This window comes from Mustela nigripes, chromosome 14 (assembly GCF_022355385.1).
Source record: "Mustela nigripes isolate SB6536 chromosome 14, MUSNIG.SB6536, whole genome shotgun sequence".
NCBI lineage: Eukaryota > Metazoa > Chordata > Mammalia > Carnivora > Mustelidae > Mustela > Mustela nigripes.
This window is the reverse complement of record NC_081570.1, coordinates 85,229,763-85,249,457: the sequence shown is the minus strand read 5'-3', so window position 1 is coordinate 85,249,457 and position 19,695 is coordinate 85,229,763. Positions and strand designations below refer to the sequence as shown.

Here is a 19,695-nt window from a genome sequence, read left to right as displayed (position 1 = left end):
GATACCAAATAACATCAATTTCATTCTTAGTCTGTTCTTACTGCACATCTCCTCCTCTGGGTAGAATGCTTATGTCACTGCTCTATAACTGTTGGCAGGAACTGTAGCCTCTGTTTTTTTTTGCTTACCTCTCTAGGTATGGAACCTCCATCCCATGAGCAAGCTGAGGCAAGGGCACCTGGGGCCCAGTATTCTTGCCCTGCCATGCCCGGGGTAAAGTTTTTCCCCTCTGAGTGGAGTGGGGTTGGATGAAGGAAGGGAGCCCAAGACCTCTCAGCTGTTCTTGCCCAGAATAGAGTTTATACAACAGAGTGCTAGAGTTGGGAGGGGCATGAGAAATGCTGGAAGCATGCCTATTTCAACTGTAGCCCTATGCTGGGAGTTGAGGAGAAAAGGAGCTTTGTGTTTCCAGCTATACCTGTCAGGAGTAGACCTATCATCATTCTGAGCTGGGGCAGGGAGAAGCAGGTCCTGGTTCAAATGTCACAGACTATCACTGCTCCTACTGAGAGTTAGTAGATTTTCTTATATACTTCTCCATATGCTGAATCCCATTAAAACAATTTCCAAAGACTTTAAACAGTTTTTTAAAAAATAACTTTTATCAGTTGTTTTGCTGGGTAGAGGGTCTGTGAAGCCCAATCTGGAAGTCGACTCCCCTGGACAGTAACTTTACAATAAAAACCTGTTTTCACAGAAAGGACATTATGATTTATAACACTTTCCAATTTAAGGCTGAAGCAAAGTTCACTTTTTTATATTGCACAGACTCTCTCAAATGCCTTAGAAATACAGTCTCTGATACAGACTGCTACTGTACCCCAATTTTTTTCTCCCCTGTTTCTTTAGTAACAGAATTCTCAAGGTTCAGCTGTACATACAGCTGATAGGCTACACTGCAAGACTCCTTTGCAGCTAGGTGTGACAAGAGAAAAAATCCTATCTGACAAAATGTAAGTATGTGTGTTTGTGTTTGTGTGTGTGTGTGTGTGTGTGTGCACGTGCATATATATATATATATAAAATATATAATACATACATATTAATATAATATATATATCAGATCATGCCCTTAAAAGGTATGATTTCTCTTCCTCATTTCCTTTGGTTGAGGGTGATATTGGGAACTAAATGGCCATATTTGATTAAGAGTTGGAAGCAAAGTGTTGGAGATAGAGCAATGTAAGAGAAAGAACCTCGTTCCCTATTACCATTGAGTTACTATATCAGTCTTGGGATGCCTAGCTCATCTTTTATAAGAAATAAATACAGATTCAGTCTTGTCTCTTTGTTTTTATCTCTTTGTTAAAGCTGCCTACACCATATCCTAACTATATATAATGCCATTATGTAGCTTGATAAGAATAATATTATGGATGATAAAGTAATTATCAATAATGTCAACTTTTCAAGTGAAGAACACCGAGTTCTTATATATTAGGAAGTTTTCACTGGGCATTGAGAGAAGATAATATTTCCAAGGCACATTGGGTTAAACTGAAAGCTGATCATGGCCAGAGGCTTCTCCAGGCCCAGCTGTTTTGACAGGTGATTGGACCAATCATCTCCCTGAGGATCACCAGTTGGGAAGCTCTGATACATTTTATAGAACTGTATATTGGTAAAGAATCTTGGGGTCCAAATGAGTTAACTTTAATAAGTCCTTTTAGCATGTAAGGGGTATAATTTTTAGATTTAACTTCTAAGAGTTTACAAATAAGAGTCATTAGTTTTTTCAAATAAATACTATAGTACCAGAGCTGTTGCTACATGGGATTCACATGTTAGTCTGCAAAGTATTAATACTGCAAGTTGAAATATGTGATCCTATGTCTCTTCTATGATCATTCTCTTATTTTTTAATTATCACATTGAAAATACATGCTGACTTTATCTTCAATAACACTGTTTTCTTTGAAAGAAAAAAAAGTGGTACTATATAAAGTGATTTATAAATTGAAGGACACTTGTGCATCATTTGTGTTTTCAAAATTTATGTTATATAAAACCATAAGAAATAAAATAACCAGACTATAATATTTCCATCGAAATTAATGGAAGTAGTTAATGAAGCTCATACCAGTATGGTTGTAGACAACATCAGTAATACAAAGAATATGCCATTCCTTTTTCAATTTTTCCACTAGTTGTCCAACATCATTCCAGGTATACTTTTTATTAGGTCTTGAAAAGTCAGGATTTAATTCTAACTGGTTGGCAAGGGAGTAGCATGATCTAGATAGTCCAAGAGTCTGTAATGGGGTAAAATGAATCATGTTGTAACCTGCAACACAAGAAAATAAACAAAGACCACTGTTAGAAAAAAAAAAAAAAAGACAAACTAAAACTAAGCAATATATAAGTTTAAACTTCCTTAAGTAATTCTACCTAGCAAGGCAATCATGAAACTAGAAAAGGAGTCAAAGACTAGGGTTCAAATCCTACCTGTACCCCAAGTGACATCAAGCAAGTCTACTTAAATCTTTCAGAATACCAGTATGCTCATATATAAGACAGAGATAGTGAGAAAATGCATTTGAAAAAAATCATGGTACACAGTGCCTAGTTATTATTAGGAGTTTGATTTATATTTGTTGAATGTATATATAATACATGTAGAAAATATATTTTATATAAGTATATCAGCATGTCTTGCTCCTACTTTTAATCCTCCACTCTACTTGTGTTCTGTTTCAATTATGTCAGTGAACGTATCGCTTTCCTCATATTATATTCAACTTGAAAAAAGTAGAAAATTAATATTATTACCCTTTGCATATACCCTTTGTATATGGGGTAGCACATACTTTCTATATGGAAGATAGCTACTCAATGTTGAATTAAAGTTATATACAATAATAATACATTTTCCAAAACATTTTAATAATTTACTGCTAATTCTTATATGTCAAAGTAAAGTCTTATAGACAATAATGATCTCATTTTATTATTAGAGTTCCTTAGTTTACTGAGTTGAACCATATAATGTACTATTCTTGTAGGTTAAAAGTGGTTGTCTTAACAACTTTATATGATTCTATTTACATTACTAAATATACAAGAAACAAAATTAAAAGATCAAAGCTTTTGAAATCTGTATCACAGAGGATAATTATATTTATTTTAAAAAAGAAAAGAAAGATAGCTGACATTACCTGATTCTTTTGCAACCCTAAGTCTGCTTTCCCATTCATCAAAAGGTCCCAGACATTTGGCTAAAAACGTCTGGAGTGTAACACAGTCCAAGGGTAACACATGATTATCAGCACCAACATGTAAAACAGGATCCACAACTATGTAACCCCCACCACTTTTCTCATTTCTAAGGAGAAAACAAAACAAAAACTTCTCAATTAATGATAGAAAAAAAGTCCTCATCTGATAGTCTGATTTTTCTAATGAGAAATGGAATTGTCCCACTTAAAAATATATTTCTACGAACATAAAATCATTTACAAAGTTGCAATGAAACTCAATGGAAAAGTCTCATTTTATCTTCTTCTAATCTCTACATAATAATATAATATATATAACATCTAATAATGCTGCTTTAAGGAAAAATAAGTGTACTAAATTCGTCAGTAATATCAACAGCACTCAAGCAAAGAGCATCTTATAATGAAGTTCTATGAAAAGACTAGAATTTTCAAGCGTTTACCTAAAAAAAATACTCTGAATCTGCAATAAGTCTTATAATTACTTCCTCGGAATTAAAAAATCATATTCTATTTGCATCTCAAAACATCCCGTAAAAATTGCACTGCCATGGTTTATATAGTAAGTAACTTTTTACAAGCTGGATAATTTAACTAGATAAAATAAATTAACTTTTATCCCACATTTCCCACATTAACTTTTATACCCACATACAGAGCACCTGACTTACCCTTGAAGGAAGTAATACTGAAATGATCCAGCTTGCTGAAGATTAAGTTTACAGTATTTATCAGAATCATCTTCTCTCTCTGTTGGATTTTCCCATTCCAGGGAACGAAATTTTTCTCGATTAAATGCTTCTCCAGGAAATGGGTAATTTGTATACACAGTAACTGCTTTTCCCTGTAAAGTGGGGCCTAATCGGAACTGTAGTTCGAACCCTAAACAAAAAGCACATTTCAATAAACTCGTTGTAGGAACTTAAATCACCACATTAAAAAAATAGATGTTTTATTTAAAGTATTACATAAACTGATTTCTCAACTATGTTTAAATAACTCCTAGGGACGCCTGTGTGGCTCCTTCACTTAAGTATCTGCCTTTGGCTCAGGTCGTGATCCTGGGGTTCTGGGATAGAGTTTCGAATTGGGCTCCTTGCTCACTGGGGAGTTTGCTTCTCCCTTTGCCTGCTGTGTGCGTCTGCTCTCTTGCTCTCTCTCTGACAAATAAGGAAATAAATAAAATCTTTTATTAAAAGATTTTATATATTTATTTGAGAGAAAGAGCAATCATGAGCAGGGAAGAGGCAAAGGGAGGGGAAAGGGAGAAGCAGGCTCCCCACTGAGCAGGGAACCTGACAAGGGGCTTGATCCCAGGACCCTGGGATCATGACCTGAGCTGAAGACAGATGTATAACCAACTGAAATAAATAAAATCTTTAAAAAAATAAAACAACTCCTAATAAATAATGCTGATTTGAAACTATTTTGCATTCTAATTTGGCTGAATTATATATTTAATAAACACTTTACATCATGGAACTGTTTGCTCTATACTGTCCTTCTCTTCTCCTGGAAACTGATTACTATTTGCAAGGCTACTCTGGAATATGCAAATTCTTTTACCTCTTCTTCTTTTTTTTTTTTCTTTTTAAGATTTTTATTTATTTATTTGACACAGAGAGAGAGAGACTGCACAAGCAGGAAGATCAGCAGGCAGAGGGAGAAGCAGGCTCCCCCTGAGCGGGCAGCCCAATGTGGGGATCAATCCCAGGACCCTAGAATCATGACCTGAGCTGAAAGCAGACGTTTAATTGGCTGAGCCACCCAGGTACCCCTCTTTTTTCTTTAATAACATGTCTTCAAGTTTATTGAGAGTACTTTTAGAAAACAAAGATAGCACTAAAATTTAAAAAAAATGAAATTTTACTGAACTTGAAATCTTTCTTTTTTAATTTTAATTCCAATATAATTAACATATAGTGTTATATTATTTCCAGGTATAAAATATAGTGTTCAATGATTCTTTATATTACTCAATGTGTGTACTCTTTTTTTTTTTTTTAAACCTATTTAACCCATCCCTCCACCTGCCTCCTCTCTGGTAACCATCAGTTTGTTCTTTGTACTTAAGAGTCTATTTTTTGGTTTGTCTCTTTTGTCTTCGTTTGTTTCTTAAATGCCACATGTGAGTGAAATCATATGGTATTTGTCTTTTTCTGACTGACTTATTTAATTTGGGATTCATTCTCTAGATCCATCCATGTTGTTGCAAATGGCAAGATTTTGTTCTTTTTTATGGCTAATACCACATCTTCTTTATCAACTCATCTATGGATGGACACTTGGATTTCTTCCATTCGGCTATTGTAAATAATGTTGCAATGAACTTATGGGTGCATTTATCTTTTCAAGCTAGTGTTTTGATGTTCTTTGGGTACATACTCAGTACAGGAATTACTGGATCATATGGTAGTTCTATTTCTAACTTGTGAGGAATCTCCATACTGTTTTCCTCAATGGCTATACTAGTTTACATTCCTACCAACAGTACACATAGGTTTCTTTTTCTCCAGGATGTGCAAAGTTCTTACATTACCTCATTTCCCATAACCCCTCAACCTTTCCAACCCCTTGCCCCCACCTATGAATTGACTGCCCAAGGTGGGCATCTAAGTACTTAGAGACCTTTTCTAGTCTTTATCCAAACAGCAACAGAGAAAGTGAGTTTCTCTCTGGTGTCAGAGTGTATGATAGTATGCAAAACTTGGGAAGTACCACCGAACAACCATCTCACCACAGAGAGAAAGCCAGTCTTTCTAAGAGAAGACAACCTTTAGATAGGCAGTTTTCAGATTTCTAACAGGAGTTCCAGAGGCATTTGAGCCCCTAATACTGTTCTGGATGTCTGCTTAAATCCACAAGTGTGGTAATAAAGGGTTAACAAGTGGCTGTATGAAATTGGGGATGAGGGTTGGGAATGCTGAGCCCTGACTGAGCAGTGTTTGCTGACTGGGGGGAAACAATCTTGCTGTGGTCAACCTTAAGCTACCAATGTGATATCAGTGAGCATGGAACTGGGAAGACATACGCACAATCAGACATACGCAAACTACTGCCTCTATTCCTACTTCTCATGGTTTAGTATTTAAAATTTAAGCCTTTCTTCAAATTCTGAGGGCCAAAACATTGCTGCTTTTACTTGTTAGGCTATTTCTATTAAAATATATCTGAGACTTCTATAATGTGTTACAAGTATTTTGCCATGGGATGAAAAAATCAACACATATAATTTTACTGTGAAATAAAAAATTGTGGTTGGTTCAGGGCAGTTTTAAATCTTGAATATAATTATTAGAATGTGAAAATTCTGGCTATAGTAAAGTCTGTTAGAAATATAAGGAATGTAAGACTATATTTATCATGATGAGCACTGAGTAATGTACAGAATTGTTGAATCACTATATGTACACCTGAAACTAATATAACATTGTTTTATTAGTTAACACTGTTAACTATACTGGAATTGAAACAAAAGCCTAATAAAAAAAGAAATATAAGGCTTGTAAATTTTAATCATGAATGTAACATTTCAATTAGTAAAGGGTAATAACCAATGAAAGCAGGAAAATTTAGTTTTGCTGATTATAATCTTTAAGCTTAAGGGAAAAATTTTTTTTAAGATTTTATTTATTTATTTGACAGACAGAGATCACAAGTAGGCAGAGAGGCAGGCAGAGAGAGAGAGAGGAGGAAGCAGGCTCCCCATGAGCAGAGAGTCCAATGTGGGGCTCGATCCTAGGACCCGGGGATCATGACCTGAGCTGAAGGAAGATTCTTAACCCACTGAGCCACTCAGGTGCCCCAAGCTTAATTTAAAAATTTTATTTATTTATTTTTTAATTATTGAAGCATTTTTGACATGTTATATTACTTTTAAGTGTATAATATAGTGATTCAACAATTCTACACACTACAAAATGCTCCCCGCAATAAGGGAAGTCATCCTACCAAGTTATTACAATATTATTGACTATATTCCCTATGCTATACTTTTCATGTCTGGGACTTACTTATTTTATAACTGGAAATGTCTACTTCTGAAGAAATTTTTTGAGAAGAAAGCAGCATACTAATATCTATACTTTTAATGTTTAATTTATTAAACATCTAACAAAGTATAGAAAATTATGTAAGGACTGCCTACCATATATTGGAAACAAAATAGACAATGATCTCTGCCCTGGTGGAGCTTGAGTTCTAAAGGGGGAAGGCAGCCATTAAACAATGAACATGACAAATAAGTAAGAAAAAACAGTATGCCACGGAGGGATAAATGCTAAGAGAAAAAAGAAAAAATCAGAGCAGTGTAAGGAAAATGGGGGAAGAGAAGAGATGGCGGGGAGGTGGTAGCAATTTTAAATAGATTGGTTGTTAAGAAGTTGAAAAGCTTGAGAGAAGCAAGGGAATTAGCCTCATGGCGATTCATGGCCATCTATGGAAAGTATCGACCAAGAAAAGGAAACAGAGAGGACTTAGGATGGAAGCATGCCTGGTGGTTCCAGAAATAACAAGAAGCTCAGTATGTCTGGGTTGGAATAAGCTAGGAGAGAAGTAGTAGGATATAAGGAAAGAAAGGTAACAGGGAAGTCAGATCATGAGTTTGTAGGCCATTGGAAGTATATTGGCTTCTTCTCTGACCAAAATGAGGAGCCAATGAACAGTTTTGAGCAGAGACATCACATGACCTGACTTGTGTATTAAATCACTCTGTATATCCCTCTGAGTATGTCTGTTTCTGGCCTTAATGGAGTTAAGTGGTATTAGATTTGCCCTCTGCTGAGAAACTAGAAAAAATATAGAAGACAACTGTTTTCAGAAATAAGTATTGAAGCACTGTGATACCTGAGAGAAGGGTGATTCCTATGAACCCTCTACATTTCAGACTGAGTAAACTTTCTGGGCTGTGACACAGGGAGCAGGAACAGTAGTCTGAGTTGAGGACACAGAGATTATAGAGTTTGGGGAGGATGAAGAAACTTCAATTTTCAGAGCAGAGTATGGCACAGAAGAAAGCTATGCAAAGAAAGAGTTCCAGAAAATTACCTAGGGTCATCTTGAATCTGCCTGAATGCCAGGCTGACATGGGAAGTGTTTGACTACAGGAGGCTGGGCAAAATATAACTACTAGAAACTATCAATTGACCAGTTCCCAGAGCTTACTCAGGCCTGGGAGACATTGCAACTTTCAAGCAGCCAGAGTTAAGAGACGTTGTTGAACACCTGTTGTATTCAAGAGTCGCTTTTATGTAAAAGGGCTAACATAGCCCTAGAGTAAGAACTATTATACACTTACCCTGTCAAAGCTTAAAATAGCCTCAAAAGGATAAGCTGACCCACAGATAATGTATATGGCTGCTAAGATAAAAGGCATCACTCCTTTAATGGAAGACAAAAAAATCCAGAGATACAATAATAGAACATTCACAATGTCTACCATCCAATAAAAACTGCTAAACAGAAAGAGGAGGGGAGAGTGTCAATGACACATATATCTGGGGGTAGGGCATTCCACACAGAGGAAACAGAATATGTAAAGGACCTGAAATTCCTGCTTCTGGCAAAGACGGAATGGAATGAATAAGAGGGATTGGATTTACACTCTTCCTTGAAACTTAAAGGAAAGAAACCAGGAAAAAAAACCAGACAAAATATATGAAATGATAGTTTTCAAGTCTGGACATCAGGCAACAAAGGGCAGCGATCCCTAAGAGACAGAAAATAGGCAAAGTGAACCTTACCAATGGCCCATCTTACTATCTTGGAAGTTCCAGGTTGAGGCACAAGGAGAATGAGGTAGAGCTCAACTAACTTTCTGAGCTGAGAAGATGGAGCTAAGAATCTGTAGAGACCAAAGCAGCTAGTTTGCAGAAGAGAACAGTTAGTGAGGAAGAGAAAGCTGCACAGAGACAGAACTCCAGAGATTTGATGAAGGCCTCCCTTCAGTATTCAGCAGAGTACTGATCAGAGCAAGTCTGAGACCAAGAAGAGCACCTGTTTTCACCAGCCAGATTGGAAAAATTAATAATTCATGAGGCACTGGGGAGACAGTTCAGAGGCTCTTGTTTTAGTGGTGGAGAATAATGAGCCCTAGACCAGGCACAGACTAGACTAGCTTCACAAATCATAAGAGTAAAGCTCAAAAGTATTAAAATATTTCCAAGTAACTTAACTTCATTACAAAACAAAGACAAAAAAACATTTATAAGAATCCGAAACAACCCAGCATCCAACAAGGTAAAATTCATAATGTCTGGCATCCAATCAACCCAGGAATGACATAGATGTTGAACTAGAAGATAAGGAAGGACATCAGTTATCATAACTGTATTCCATATGTTTAAAAAGTTATTTCAAGACATGGAAAATATTGAAACACAGAACAAAAGATCCAAATAAAACTTTAAAAATGAAAACTATAAGGTCTGAGATGAAAATTCTGCAACATGGAATTAATGGATGGTGAGACATGGCAGAAAAAAAAATTAGCAACTTTCAAGACACGGGAATAGAAATATGCAAAACAAAACAGAGAAAAAAGAATCCAAAGATTGAAAAAGCATCAGTGATCTGTGGAACAAGTCAAGTGGCCTAATATACAGGTAATTAGAGTCCTAAAAGAAGAGTAAAGAGAGGGGGGATATCAAATGTTTAAAGAAATAATGGGTAGAAAAATCCCCAAATTTGACAAAAACAACAAATTAACAGATCAAAGAAGTTCAAAAAACCCTGTCAAGAAACATGAAGGAAATCACACCAAGAAACATCAGAATCAAATTGCTCAAAACCAGTGATAAGGAGAATATCTTACAAGTAGCCAGAGGGAGGGAAAATGTTACAGTAAGTTCAGAGGAAGAATGATAAAGATGACAGAGTCTCCTGGGACACACTAAAAGCAAGAAGACAGTGGCGCAGTATCTTTAAAGGTACAGTAGATTCTTGGACAATATGGGTTTGAACTGTCCAGGTCTGCTTACACATTTTTTTTTTAACAGTGCAGTACTATAAATATATATTCTTTTCCTCATGATTTTTTAAAAAAAATATTTTATTTATTTGAGAGAAAGAATGAGTGATGATGAGGCACAGAGGGAGGGGGAGAAGCAGACTCCCCACTGAGCAGAGAGCTCTAATCGGGGCTAGATCCTAGGATCTGGAGATCATGACCCCAGCTGAAGGCAGAGGCTTAACAGACTAAGCCACCCGGATGCCCCTCCTTATGACTGTCTTAATAACATTATCTTTTCTATAGCTTGCTCACTATTAGATTGCAGCATATAATATATGTAACATACAAAATATGTGTTATCTGTAAGGCTTCTGGTCAATAGTATGCTATTAGTAGCTAAGTTTTAGGGGAGTCTAAAGTTACACTTGGATTTCTGGCTATGTGGGGAGGTGGGTCAGTGCCCCTAAACTCTGCACTGTTTAAGGGTCAATTGTACTGAAAGATTAAAACTGTCAGCCTGGAATTCTATACCTGGTGAAAATATCTTTCAACAATAAAGGTGATTTTTCAATGTCAGAAAAGATGTTACAGGGGCACGCCTGGATGGCTCAGTGGGTTAAAGCCTCTACCTTCGGCTCAGGTCATGATCTCAGGGTCCTGGGATGGAGCCCCACATCGGGCTCTCTGCTCAGTGGGAAGCCAGCTTCCCTTCCTCTCTCTCTCTCTCTCTCTGCCTGCCTCTCTGCCTACTTGTGATCTCTGTCTGTCAAATAAATAAAATCTTTAAAAAAATAAAAAAAAAAGAAAAGAAAAGATGTTACAAATAAGCAAGGCTGAAGCTACAATGAACCCTATGTGGTGGATATGAATCAGAGACAGCAGTGTCCGTGTCAGCATCAGTTTGATTCAAAGCAAATCCTGAAATGCAGATCATGTAGAGATTTCAGTCATGTTTAAAATTGCTCTTTGGTAGAAGTAAACCCCTCCCAGTGATGTTTGACAGATGGTAAATTCTACATCACAACATTAAATACCAGGTAAGCTATTCTTTGTGAACACAAGATTTCAATAAAAGACATTATGAGAATGCTGGACTCTTTCAATTTACTGTAATCCAATTAAATATCTCTATTTTGCCTAAAGAAATACAAATACTGTGTTTTGCATAATGCAGACAATGTGAGGAATGGAAGTTCTAGGCATTCCTTGAAAAAAGTTATAATTTAGTGATAAGTATTGCTAACCATTCTCTTGGATTGCACTAAATTATGAATATAATTTTTTTTTATAGCAAATGGCTTTAGCAAGTAAGAAACAAATTATCCAAATGGCATTATTAAGTAACTGCAAAAATCTAGGGACTCACTTTTACTTCTTACATTGTACAGGGAAACTTAAATTTCTTTTCCAAGTAGCTATATACACAAATTTTTCTATATGTAATTTGGCATAAATATACTAAGTGTTAATAAGGCTTATGTTTGACTCAATAATTTCATATACATGTATATTTTGTGAGGAATTAATCAATGGTGTAAACACAGGATATATTCATAACAGCTTTATCTACTACAGTTAAGTAAACTGACAACAAACTAAATATCTAATGATTCGGAATGATTAAATAAATTATGGCACGAATTATGGTCTTATCCAAGCTAGAATATTATAAGCCATTATAACATTATAAGTCATGTCATCTAAAGATATTTAATAACATGGCTATTTTTATTGTTTTGTTCATTTTACGCATCTACATAGATCTTTTGAAATCCTTTCTGGATAAAAGCATGGCTGAAATGTGTCAACCAGGAGGTGGAACTCATACACCATTATACTTTAAGCAGGTTTCAACTTGCTTGTATAGTATAAACCCAATTTTGTCTTGAAACAATGACCGTAGAGAAAAGGCTTTTTATACGCTGTATAATTTTATAATTGGGGAAACATCATTTTAAAGTTAGAGGCACAATTATGAAGAGATAGTGTGAGAAATAATTGCTGAAGGAATTAAAACACAAAATTTTAATGCTCAGTGACTGTGAGAATCATAAATATCTACATCTTTACAATAACGATTACATTTATTACAGAGTGGTATCATTTTGAACAGGTACAAACATCAGAGATTAGTTGTCTGAGAATATTTAAACAACCTGTCCCCTGTTCAGCTTATACAAATATTGTTTTTATCATTACACAAGGATTCAGAGAACTTGTAGTACAAAGGTTAAAACTCATCCAAAATCTCAAAACAGTATTTGGATCAGCGGTATACCCTCAGAAAAAAACTGATAGCATTCTCTAAATATGAATATTTATTTATAGAATACACATGAAGGATGATTGAATAGATTATATAAATTACAAAATAAAATTGGGATGAGATATAAATAAAATAAGCAATATTTTAAATAACTAATTCTATTTATTAATGGACAGAAAAAATTTTTTTAGCTCTCAAATATTGATAATCTCTGTCAGTGACAGCAATGTGATTAAATAAATTTCATTAACTTTGTCTTGGTTTAATATTTTATGATAAAGTAATTTAAAGATTTTAACATCTGTTTATTGATATTTGGCTTAGTGTCCTCAGACTTGAAAAAACACCACAAAAAAATACTCAAATTCAAATGGAAGAAGCTCTTGGTGGCTATGTTTACTAATCCATGACATTAACTTTTTAATCTCATTCACCAATTATGAAAAGATTTTTTTTTTTTTTTTAAGATTTTATTTATTTACTTGAGAGAGAGACAGCGAGAGAGAGCATGAACGAGGAGAAGGTCAGAGAGAGAAGCAGACTCCCCATAGAGCTGGGAGTCCGATGCGGGACTTGATCCCGGGACTCCGGGATCATGACCTGAGCCGAAGGCAGTCGTCCAACCAACTGAGCCACCCAGGGGTCCCTATGTAAAGATTTTTGTTGAAATGTCTGCAAACTATATGCAGCCTATTTCTTTAAATAAAGTTTTATTGGAACACAGCCACACCCATTCACTTATGTGTTGTTTATGGTTGCTTTCATGATACAATGGCAGAGTTGAGTAGTTGCAACAGAAAGTATATGGCCTGCAAAGCTGACATATTTGCTATCTGAAGCTTTACAGGAAAAAATGTGCTCGACTCTGTTCTATAGTGTTAATTTTCATCAAAAAGCAGTTAACTTTCTCACTCATGTTTACGTCACAAATTATGTTTATTTTTTCAGAAGTTCTTTTTTAGAAAATATTTTCTAAGTATTGCACTATTGAAAGCTACATGTCATCCCTGAAAAAGACAAATCTCAAACAATAAATATCAAACACTTTCTAGCTCATCTTCAAGTTTGACAACCTCTTGAGGTAAAAGAGGCATTTATGGTTATCCTGCCTTTTTTTTACAAAGTATTATACAGACTCTACTATTTAAGATAATATTATTTGTATCTGTACTTAAAGCAGGTTAAAGTACAGATACAGGTTAAACCAGGTTAAGTACAGATACAAATAATATTATCTATAATATTAATCTATATAATAATATAATACTAAGAATGTAACCCGTGGCAACATACTGCAAGCAAACCAAAAGTGGTGTGACAGTAAAACCCTTCCAGACCTACAGTCTCTACTCTTTTCTCAGAAAATGTCCTTTTTGTTTATAACTTATCTGACACACAAACAAAAAGCACCGATGTCAATTTATGGATTACCAAAATGTAACTGCTTTTTTAAAAGTCTTTTTAAAAAAGTTATTTATTTTTTAGTGATCTCTATACCCAACATGGGGCTCGAAATCATGACCCTGAGATCGAGTTGCATTCTCTGCCTGAACCAGGCAGGTGCCACCAGATTTAATAACTTTGTAAAAAACAGAAACAGATGAAACAAAAAAGGGAAAAGAAAGGAAAAATTGCGGCACCTGGGTGGCTCAGTGGGTTAAAGCCTCTGCCTTCGGATCAGGTCATGATCCCAGGATCCTGGGATCGAGCCCCACATCAGGCTCTCTGCTCAGCAGGGAGCCTGCTTCCCTTCCTCTCTGCCTACTTGTGATCTCTGTCTGCTAAATAAATAAATAAATAATCTAAAAAAAAAAAAAAAGGAAAAATCATTTACTTTTCCCATATATTCCAGCAGATAGATCAGTGCTTTACCCTCAAGGGCACATAGCCATTCTGTAGACCTCTAGTACATCTCCCTGAAACTAAAATTTTTATATACAGTACATGAAACATTAGAATACCTAGAGTACGTCAGATTCCATAATTACTCAGTTTACGTATACAGTACATGAAACCTAGAGTACGTCAGATTCCATAATTACTCAGTTTACTAAAATTAGCTTAGGTCATAGCAGTACATGGTGTGGCTATCTTATGCCTCATAGAACACTAGGAATACTTTACTCAGATTAGCCATTCCCTCCTGTAGGCAACTAGTAAAGTGAGTGATTAAACTATTAATATAAACTAAATTTTTCCATCTTGTTCCCTCCACTAAATTTATATAAACTCAAACTCCTAATCAAGAAACCTTTATAAATATTTTCTTTAAAAAAATTGTAAGTTGAAATTTGACCAGCCAATATAAAAATGGAAGAACTCCAGGTTTGGGGAAAACTGATTTTGTTCATTATTCTGCCACTGAATGAAATAGGAAATATAGGGGAAGGCTATGATTTGGCTAGAAAAAAATCATTATTTCGTCTTGTACTTGTTGAATTAGAAGAATCTATAGAGATATTAGCCTTGAAAATGAGGAGGAATCCTTTCTTAGGGAAAAGTGAAAAGAAAAGAAAAATGAAAGACTCAGTGACCAATTAAATATGAAAGAGCCCCAAACTGGCAATTTCTTCACACCTAATTGGTCACCAAGTCCTATGAATTTAAAAATGTCTCATACTCTATTCCCGTTTTTCTTATCTTTAACCAGACATCTTTTCAAAATAGCCTTCTTGATGATTTCTTGTTTCCAACATCCCTTCATCTTTCACATTATAATTATCTTTTATAACAACATGATCACCTTATTACTGTACCCAAAAAACTGATATGTTCCCATTTACATCATTTGGTTGAATTTACTGGTCTTAACTATAGCTATAGACTGAACCACATCATTCTTATTTTATAAACCCTTCATAGTTCCCTCTTCAAATAAATTGGCTGAATTTACACTTTTTGCTAGCTTTGACTTGTGTTTTGGTAATCAGTTAGCAAGGATTTACTAACTATTGTACATTGTACTAGGTTTATAATACTTTCCCGATCCTCACAGATCTTAAACTCTAGCTGGACACTATAAGACCGATAAGCTTTTAGAAACTGCTACGTTGTTCAGGACTTAATTGTTCTGTGACTACTGTGTGATTGGAAATCAAAGAAAGGAGAGATAACAAAAAGTTAAGGAAAGACCTCATGGAGGAGGTGGAATTTTAGCTGAAAGTTGAGAGGCAGGGGACACACAGAATGATAGGAAAGGGATTTAATAGATATAGAGGAATCTGACCAGGTGAGGGTGTCAGGAAAGCTATGAGAAAAGCCAGGGGTAAGGAATTAACAAGGGAACTATAAAGATGTAGAACACTAGTAATGGGGAGCAGTGAGATAATCACCTTGGCTAGGGAAGATGGATTCCATTACAGAATGTCTTGGAAGCCAGCCAGAGGTATTTAAATTTGACTTTATATACAAACATCAATACATGAAAAGGGAAGAGATGGCATAAGAAGATTATTCTTTTTTTCATTTTTAAGATTTTATTTATTGGTCAGAGAGAGAGAGGGCATGTGTATAAGAATTGGGAGTGGCAGGCAGAGGGAGAAGCAGGTTCCCCACTGAGCAAGGACCCTGATGCAGGGCTCGATCTGGGGGCCGTGGGATCAAGGCCTGAGACGAAAGCAGCCACTTAACCAACTGAACCATGCAGAGCCCCAAGAAGATTATTCTAGAATCCATATTTAGGCATATGAAAGATAGAGCCAGGCAGAGAGAGACATTTGGAAAGAAATTAATAGTACTTAAAAAGACTGCAGTTAAAGAGAAGAAATTGTCAAAGAAGAGTACAAAGTTTCAAAGGCCTTGAAACTATGAAAATGGAGATATCACTAAAATGAACAGGATGGGAAATAAACAAGGTTTGAGAATGGGGAGGAGAAGATTTTGGATGTTAGACTTAAGCATCTCCAAGTCGAGCTATCTTGAGTCTATTCTATAGTGTAATACCTGGATGAAGCCAAAAAACCAGGGCAAAATAGATAGGTATAGTGATCTATCAATGCCTTTTACCAATTTAGGACTTTAAAACCATATATTAGGGGTGCCTGGATGGCTCAGTTGGTTGGGTGGCTGCCTTCAGCTCGGTCATGATCCTGGAGTCCTGGGATCTAGTACTGCATCGGGCTCCCAGTTCCACGGGGAGTCTGCTTCCCCCTCTGACCTTCTCCCCTCTTGTGCTCTCTCTCTCACTCTCTCTCTCTCTCAATTAGAAGAAGGCAATCTTGAAAAAAAAAAATAAAACCATATATTATTAATTTTGAGGTTCAAAATCCAGGAAGGTAGAGGAGCAGAAATTAACATCTTCACTTCACAAATAAATGTTAATAACTCATGGATTTTCCCAAAGTCAAAAAAGCTGTTAGCAGCAGAGCCAAGAAAATTCTAGTTTTGTACTCTAGCCATTATACTCCTGGCTTTCAAGAAGCAAGCAAAATTCAAGGCTCTTCTTCTAAAAAGAGCCGTCAGCATAAAAGCAACAAATGAGGCTATGAGAATGTGTAATTCTTTAAGGGCATTAGAAGAGAAAAAGAAAGGATTTCTTGCAGATAGACAGAATTAATTAAAATGTGGAAGGAAGTGTGCTCAACAAGAGACACCAGAAAATTGACAAGAGTACTCAAGATGGTGGGGAAAAAAAATCAAAACCAGGAAAGTGCAGAGTCAGGAAAGCCAAAAATGGAGTAAGTACTCAGTGATCTTAAATGCCAAAGTTGGAAGAAGGTTATCTGGCATGGAAATAACGCATTTGATGGTTGAATTTTTTTTCTTCAAATATTTAACTCAATATAATGGGGGAAAAATCCTTCAATGTTTACTATCAATGTCTGTTATGCTATTAAAAGGGGCTTCATTTTATATTTCATACATTAAATTTCTACTTCACAAGTTATATTAACATAAATGAGTGTGGAATGTTTTTCAATCTTGAAAAAGTATAAAGTCTTAAAAAAAAAAAAAAAGGAGCTCAAATATATTTCAACGTAACCTGATCAATTTTTTCACTTTTTTTTGGCAAAAAATATATTCAGCTTTTTCTTCGCCGTTATTTGAGAGGCTTTTGGGAAACCTAAGTAATAGTTTGCCTTTTGCTGTGATCCATTTTACTAAGTCAAAGTTCCAGTAAAGGAAAAGAATGAGGGCTATAAAAAGCAAAACTATACATATACTCCAAATAAAATTACAGATAAAGTAATTTACCAAGTTTTTATAATAATTGTTAGTAGAAATAATATGGTCAATGTCTTGATCCTACATGCAACTTCAGTCGAAAGTGGAAATTACCATGGAAAGAAAGTGAGCTACTTTATCCTTGTTCTAACATGACAAACAAAACATTTTCAATTTTATAACTAAAATTAACTCTCATTAGTGATATTTTTAGAATACAGCACCATCTTTGCACTGATCAAATTTAGAAAGGTCCTTGGCAATTATATCTATCTTAAAGTTAAAAAAATTTAATATGACATTTAATTAAAAATTTAAAAGACACATTAAAAAAATTTAAAAGGCCCAGAGCTAACTAAATCACTTGCTACTGACCTTGTTCAAGTCTGAAGAGGGTCTTTTCCAGCTTTTCCATTTCGTTCAGAAGTAGAATTCTAACCTGTTTACTGTGTCCCATTTTGGCTTCTAGAAGACTTCAAATCTTTCAGAATTAAAAGAACTCCGAAATCGAATGAGTTACCCCTATGAAACAAAAAGGAATTAAGATAAAGAAAAGAACTACCATCTTAAATTCTTTAAGGCTGACAGCCGCACTTACATGTTCTCAATGTGTTTTAACCGTAGCAGAGCAAAGAGAAAGAATGAATTTTATAAATAAGACCTCAGAAGGCTAATCAATAGTTGTTTCCACCCTTCGAGCACAATAGGACCGAAGCAAAACTACTGCATTATAGATTCTTACAATTAAAACAAAACACAAAACTAAATCATTCTCAGAGAAAAGCAACACGTTTTGGAAAGCCTGGATTTGGGCCGGGGGGGTAAATTCCCGGTCCCAAGCCAAAAGGCTCTGAAAACCACAAATGGCACTTCTGCTTGCAAGAGATTAGTCTGCTCAAAGATAACAGGTGGGAGAGTTCCCCATTCCCAAATTCGGGTTGGAAGCCACCAATGGGGAGATGAGAACAGAGGGAAGCAGGTGTTGCCCCTGGAATAGCTGCTGCAGACATAGGATGTACAGACAGAGCTATAGATAGAAAGAACGCATTTCCCAGAGAGGCCAGCGGCATTCCTAGCACTTACACTGAGCAAGTTATACGTGCAGCTTCTGGGACGCTGCAGGACCCGCCGCTCTGGTGTTGGAGTCGGGGGAGGAGACGTGAAGGAAAGCAAAAAGGGAAAGGCAGGCTGCCCAGGCGCAGAAAGCAGCCCCAGACTAGGAGGGCCGGGCGCCGTGAAGGGCAAAGGGCGGGGCGGCGGCCGCGGGGCCTGGGCCGAGGCCGCTGTGTGAATGGCAGAGAGCTTCTCCGTGACTCCGCCTCGCGCTGGTCCCTCCGGAGACCCTCGACCCCACCCGGCCTCGAGTGCAAACGCCGGGGTGGGAGCTGTCAGATCCCCTCGCCCACTTCCGGGAGGCTCCGCACCCGCTCGTCGCTACTGCTAGTCTCGCGAGACTGTGGTCAGCGGGGCCGGGGTCCGGCTGCGGCCCTGGCAGGGAGCCTTTTTTTTTTTTTTTTTTTTTTTTCTTGCGGCTAGGGAGGTGCGAGGTCGGGCTCCTGTACTTCCTTTACCCGCCCGGGAGCTCCTGTATGAATCTCAGAATGGTGCGGTAGAAAGCTGCCGCTAGCTTGAGCTGCACAACACGGTCGTTTTGTGGAACGGCTCAATGGTGGGAGGCAAGCGACCTGACTTCTGGTGCTGCTTCTACCACGATGTGTTTTGTGTTTTTGTTTCATTTTTAAAATGTCTATTTATTTATTTATTTATTTATTTAAATGTGGCTCAAGTTTGCTTGGCCCCAGTTCTCGCAATCTTGATTTCCCCATGTCTAAAATAAGGGGCCTGGCGATGGTCTCTGACATTGCATCCTTCAAGTGTCTACCAACTCTCGTGCTAACACAGGACTCATCTTGAATGCAGACACGCAACTACTAGGTTGGTGAAGTTGGCCAGTTTACAAACACTTGAGGGTGTAAATACCACGTATACAACGTCTGGTTGTATCTGATGTACATTGCATAGACCTGAAGGTTGTATAGGATTAAGGATAAGGAGGGCACCTGTAGAGATGAACGCTGGGTGTTACACACAACTGATGAATC

At 36.5% G+C, this 19,695-nt stretch overlaps 1 protein-coding gene across 1 annotated transcript in view; it reads right to left on the bottom strand.

Annotated features, from left to right (window-relative positions):
* The window catches only part of AGL (amylo-alpha-1, 6-glucosidase, 4-alpha-glucanotransferase), an 80,051-nt gene extending 60,984 nt beyond the window's left edge, over positions 1-19,067 (bottom strand). The window contains exons 1-5 of the mRNA XM_059375493.1: positions 18,677-19,067; positions 17,969-18,115; positions 3,887-4,097; positions 3,156-3,322; positions 2,081-2,284 (exon numbers count right to left, since the gene is read on the bottom strand). Of these exons, the coding sequence (XP_059231476.1) occupies positions 2,081-2,284; positions 3,156-3,322; positions 3,887-4,097; positions 17,969-18,050 (664 nt within the window). The 5' untranslated portion in view covers positions 18,051-18,115; positions 18,677-19,067. The remainder of the gene's footprint in view (positions 1-2,080; positions 2,285-3,155; positions 3,323-3,886; positions 4,098-17,968; positions 18,116-18,676) is intronic.
* Between the last annotated feature and the right edge of the window lie 628 nt (positions 19,068-19,695).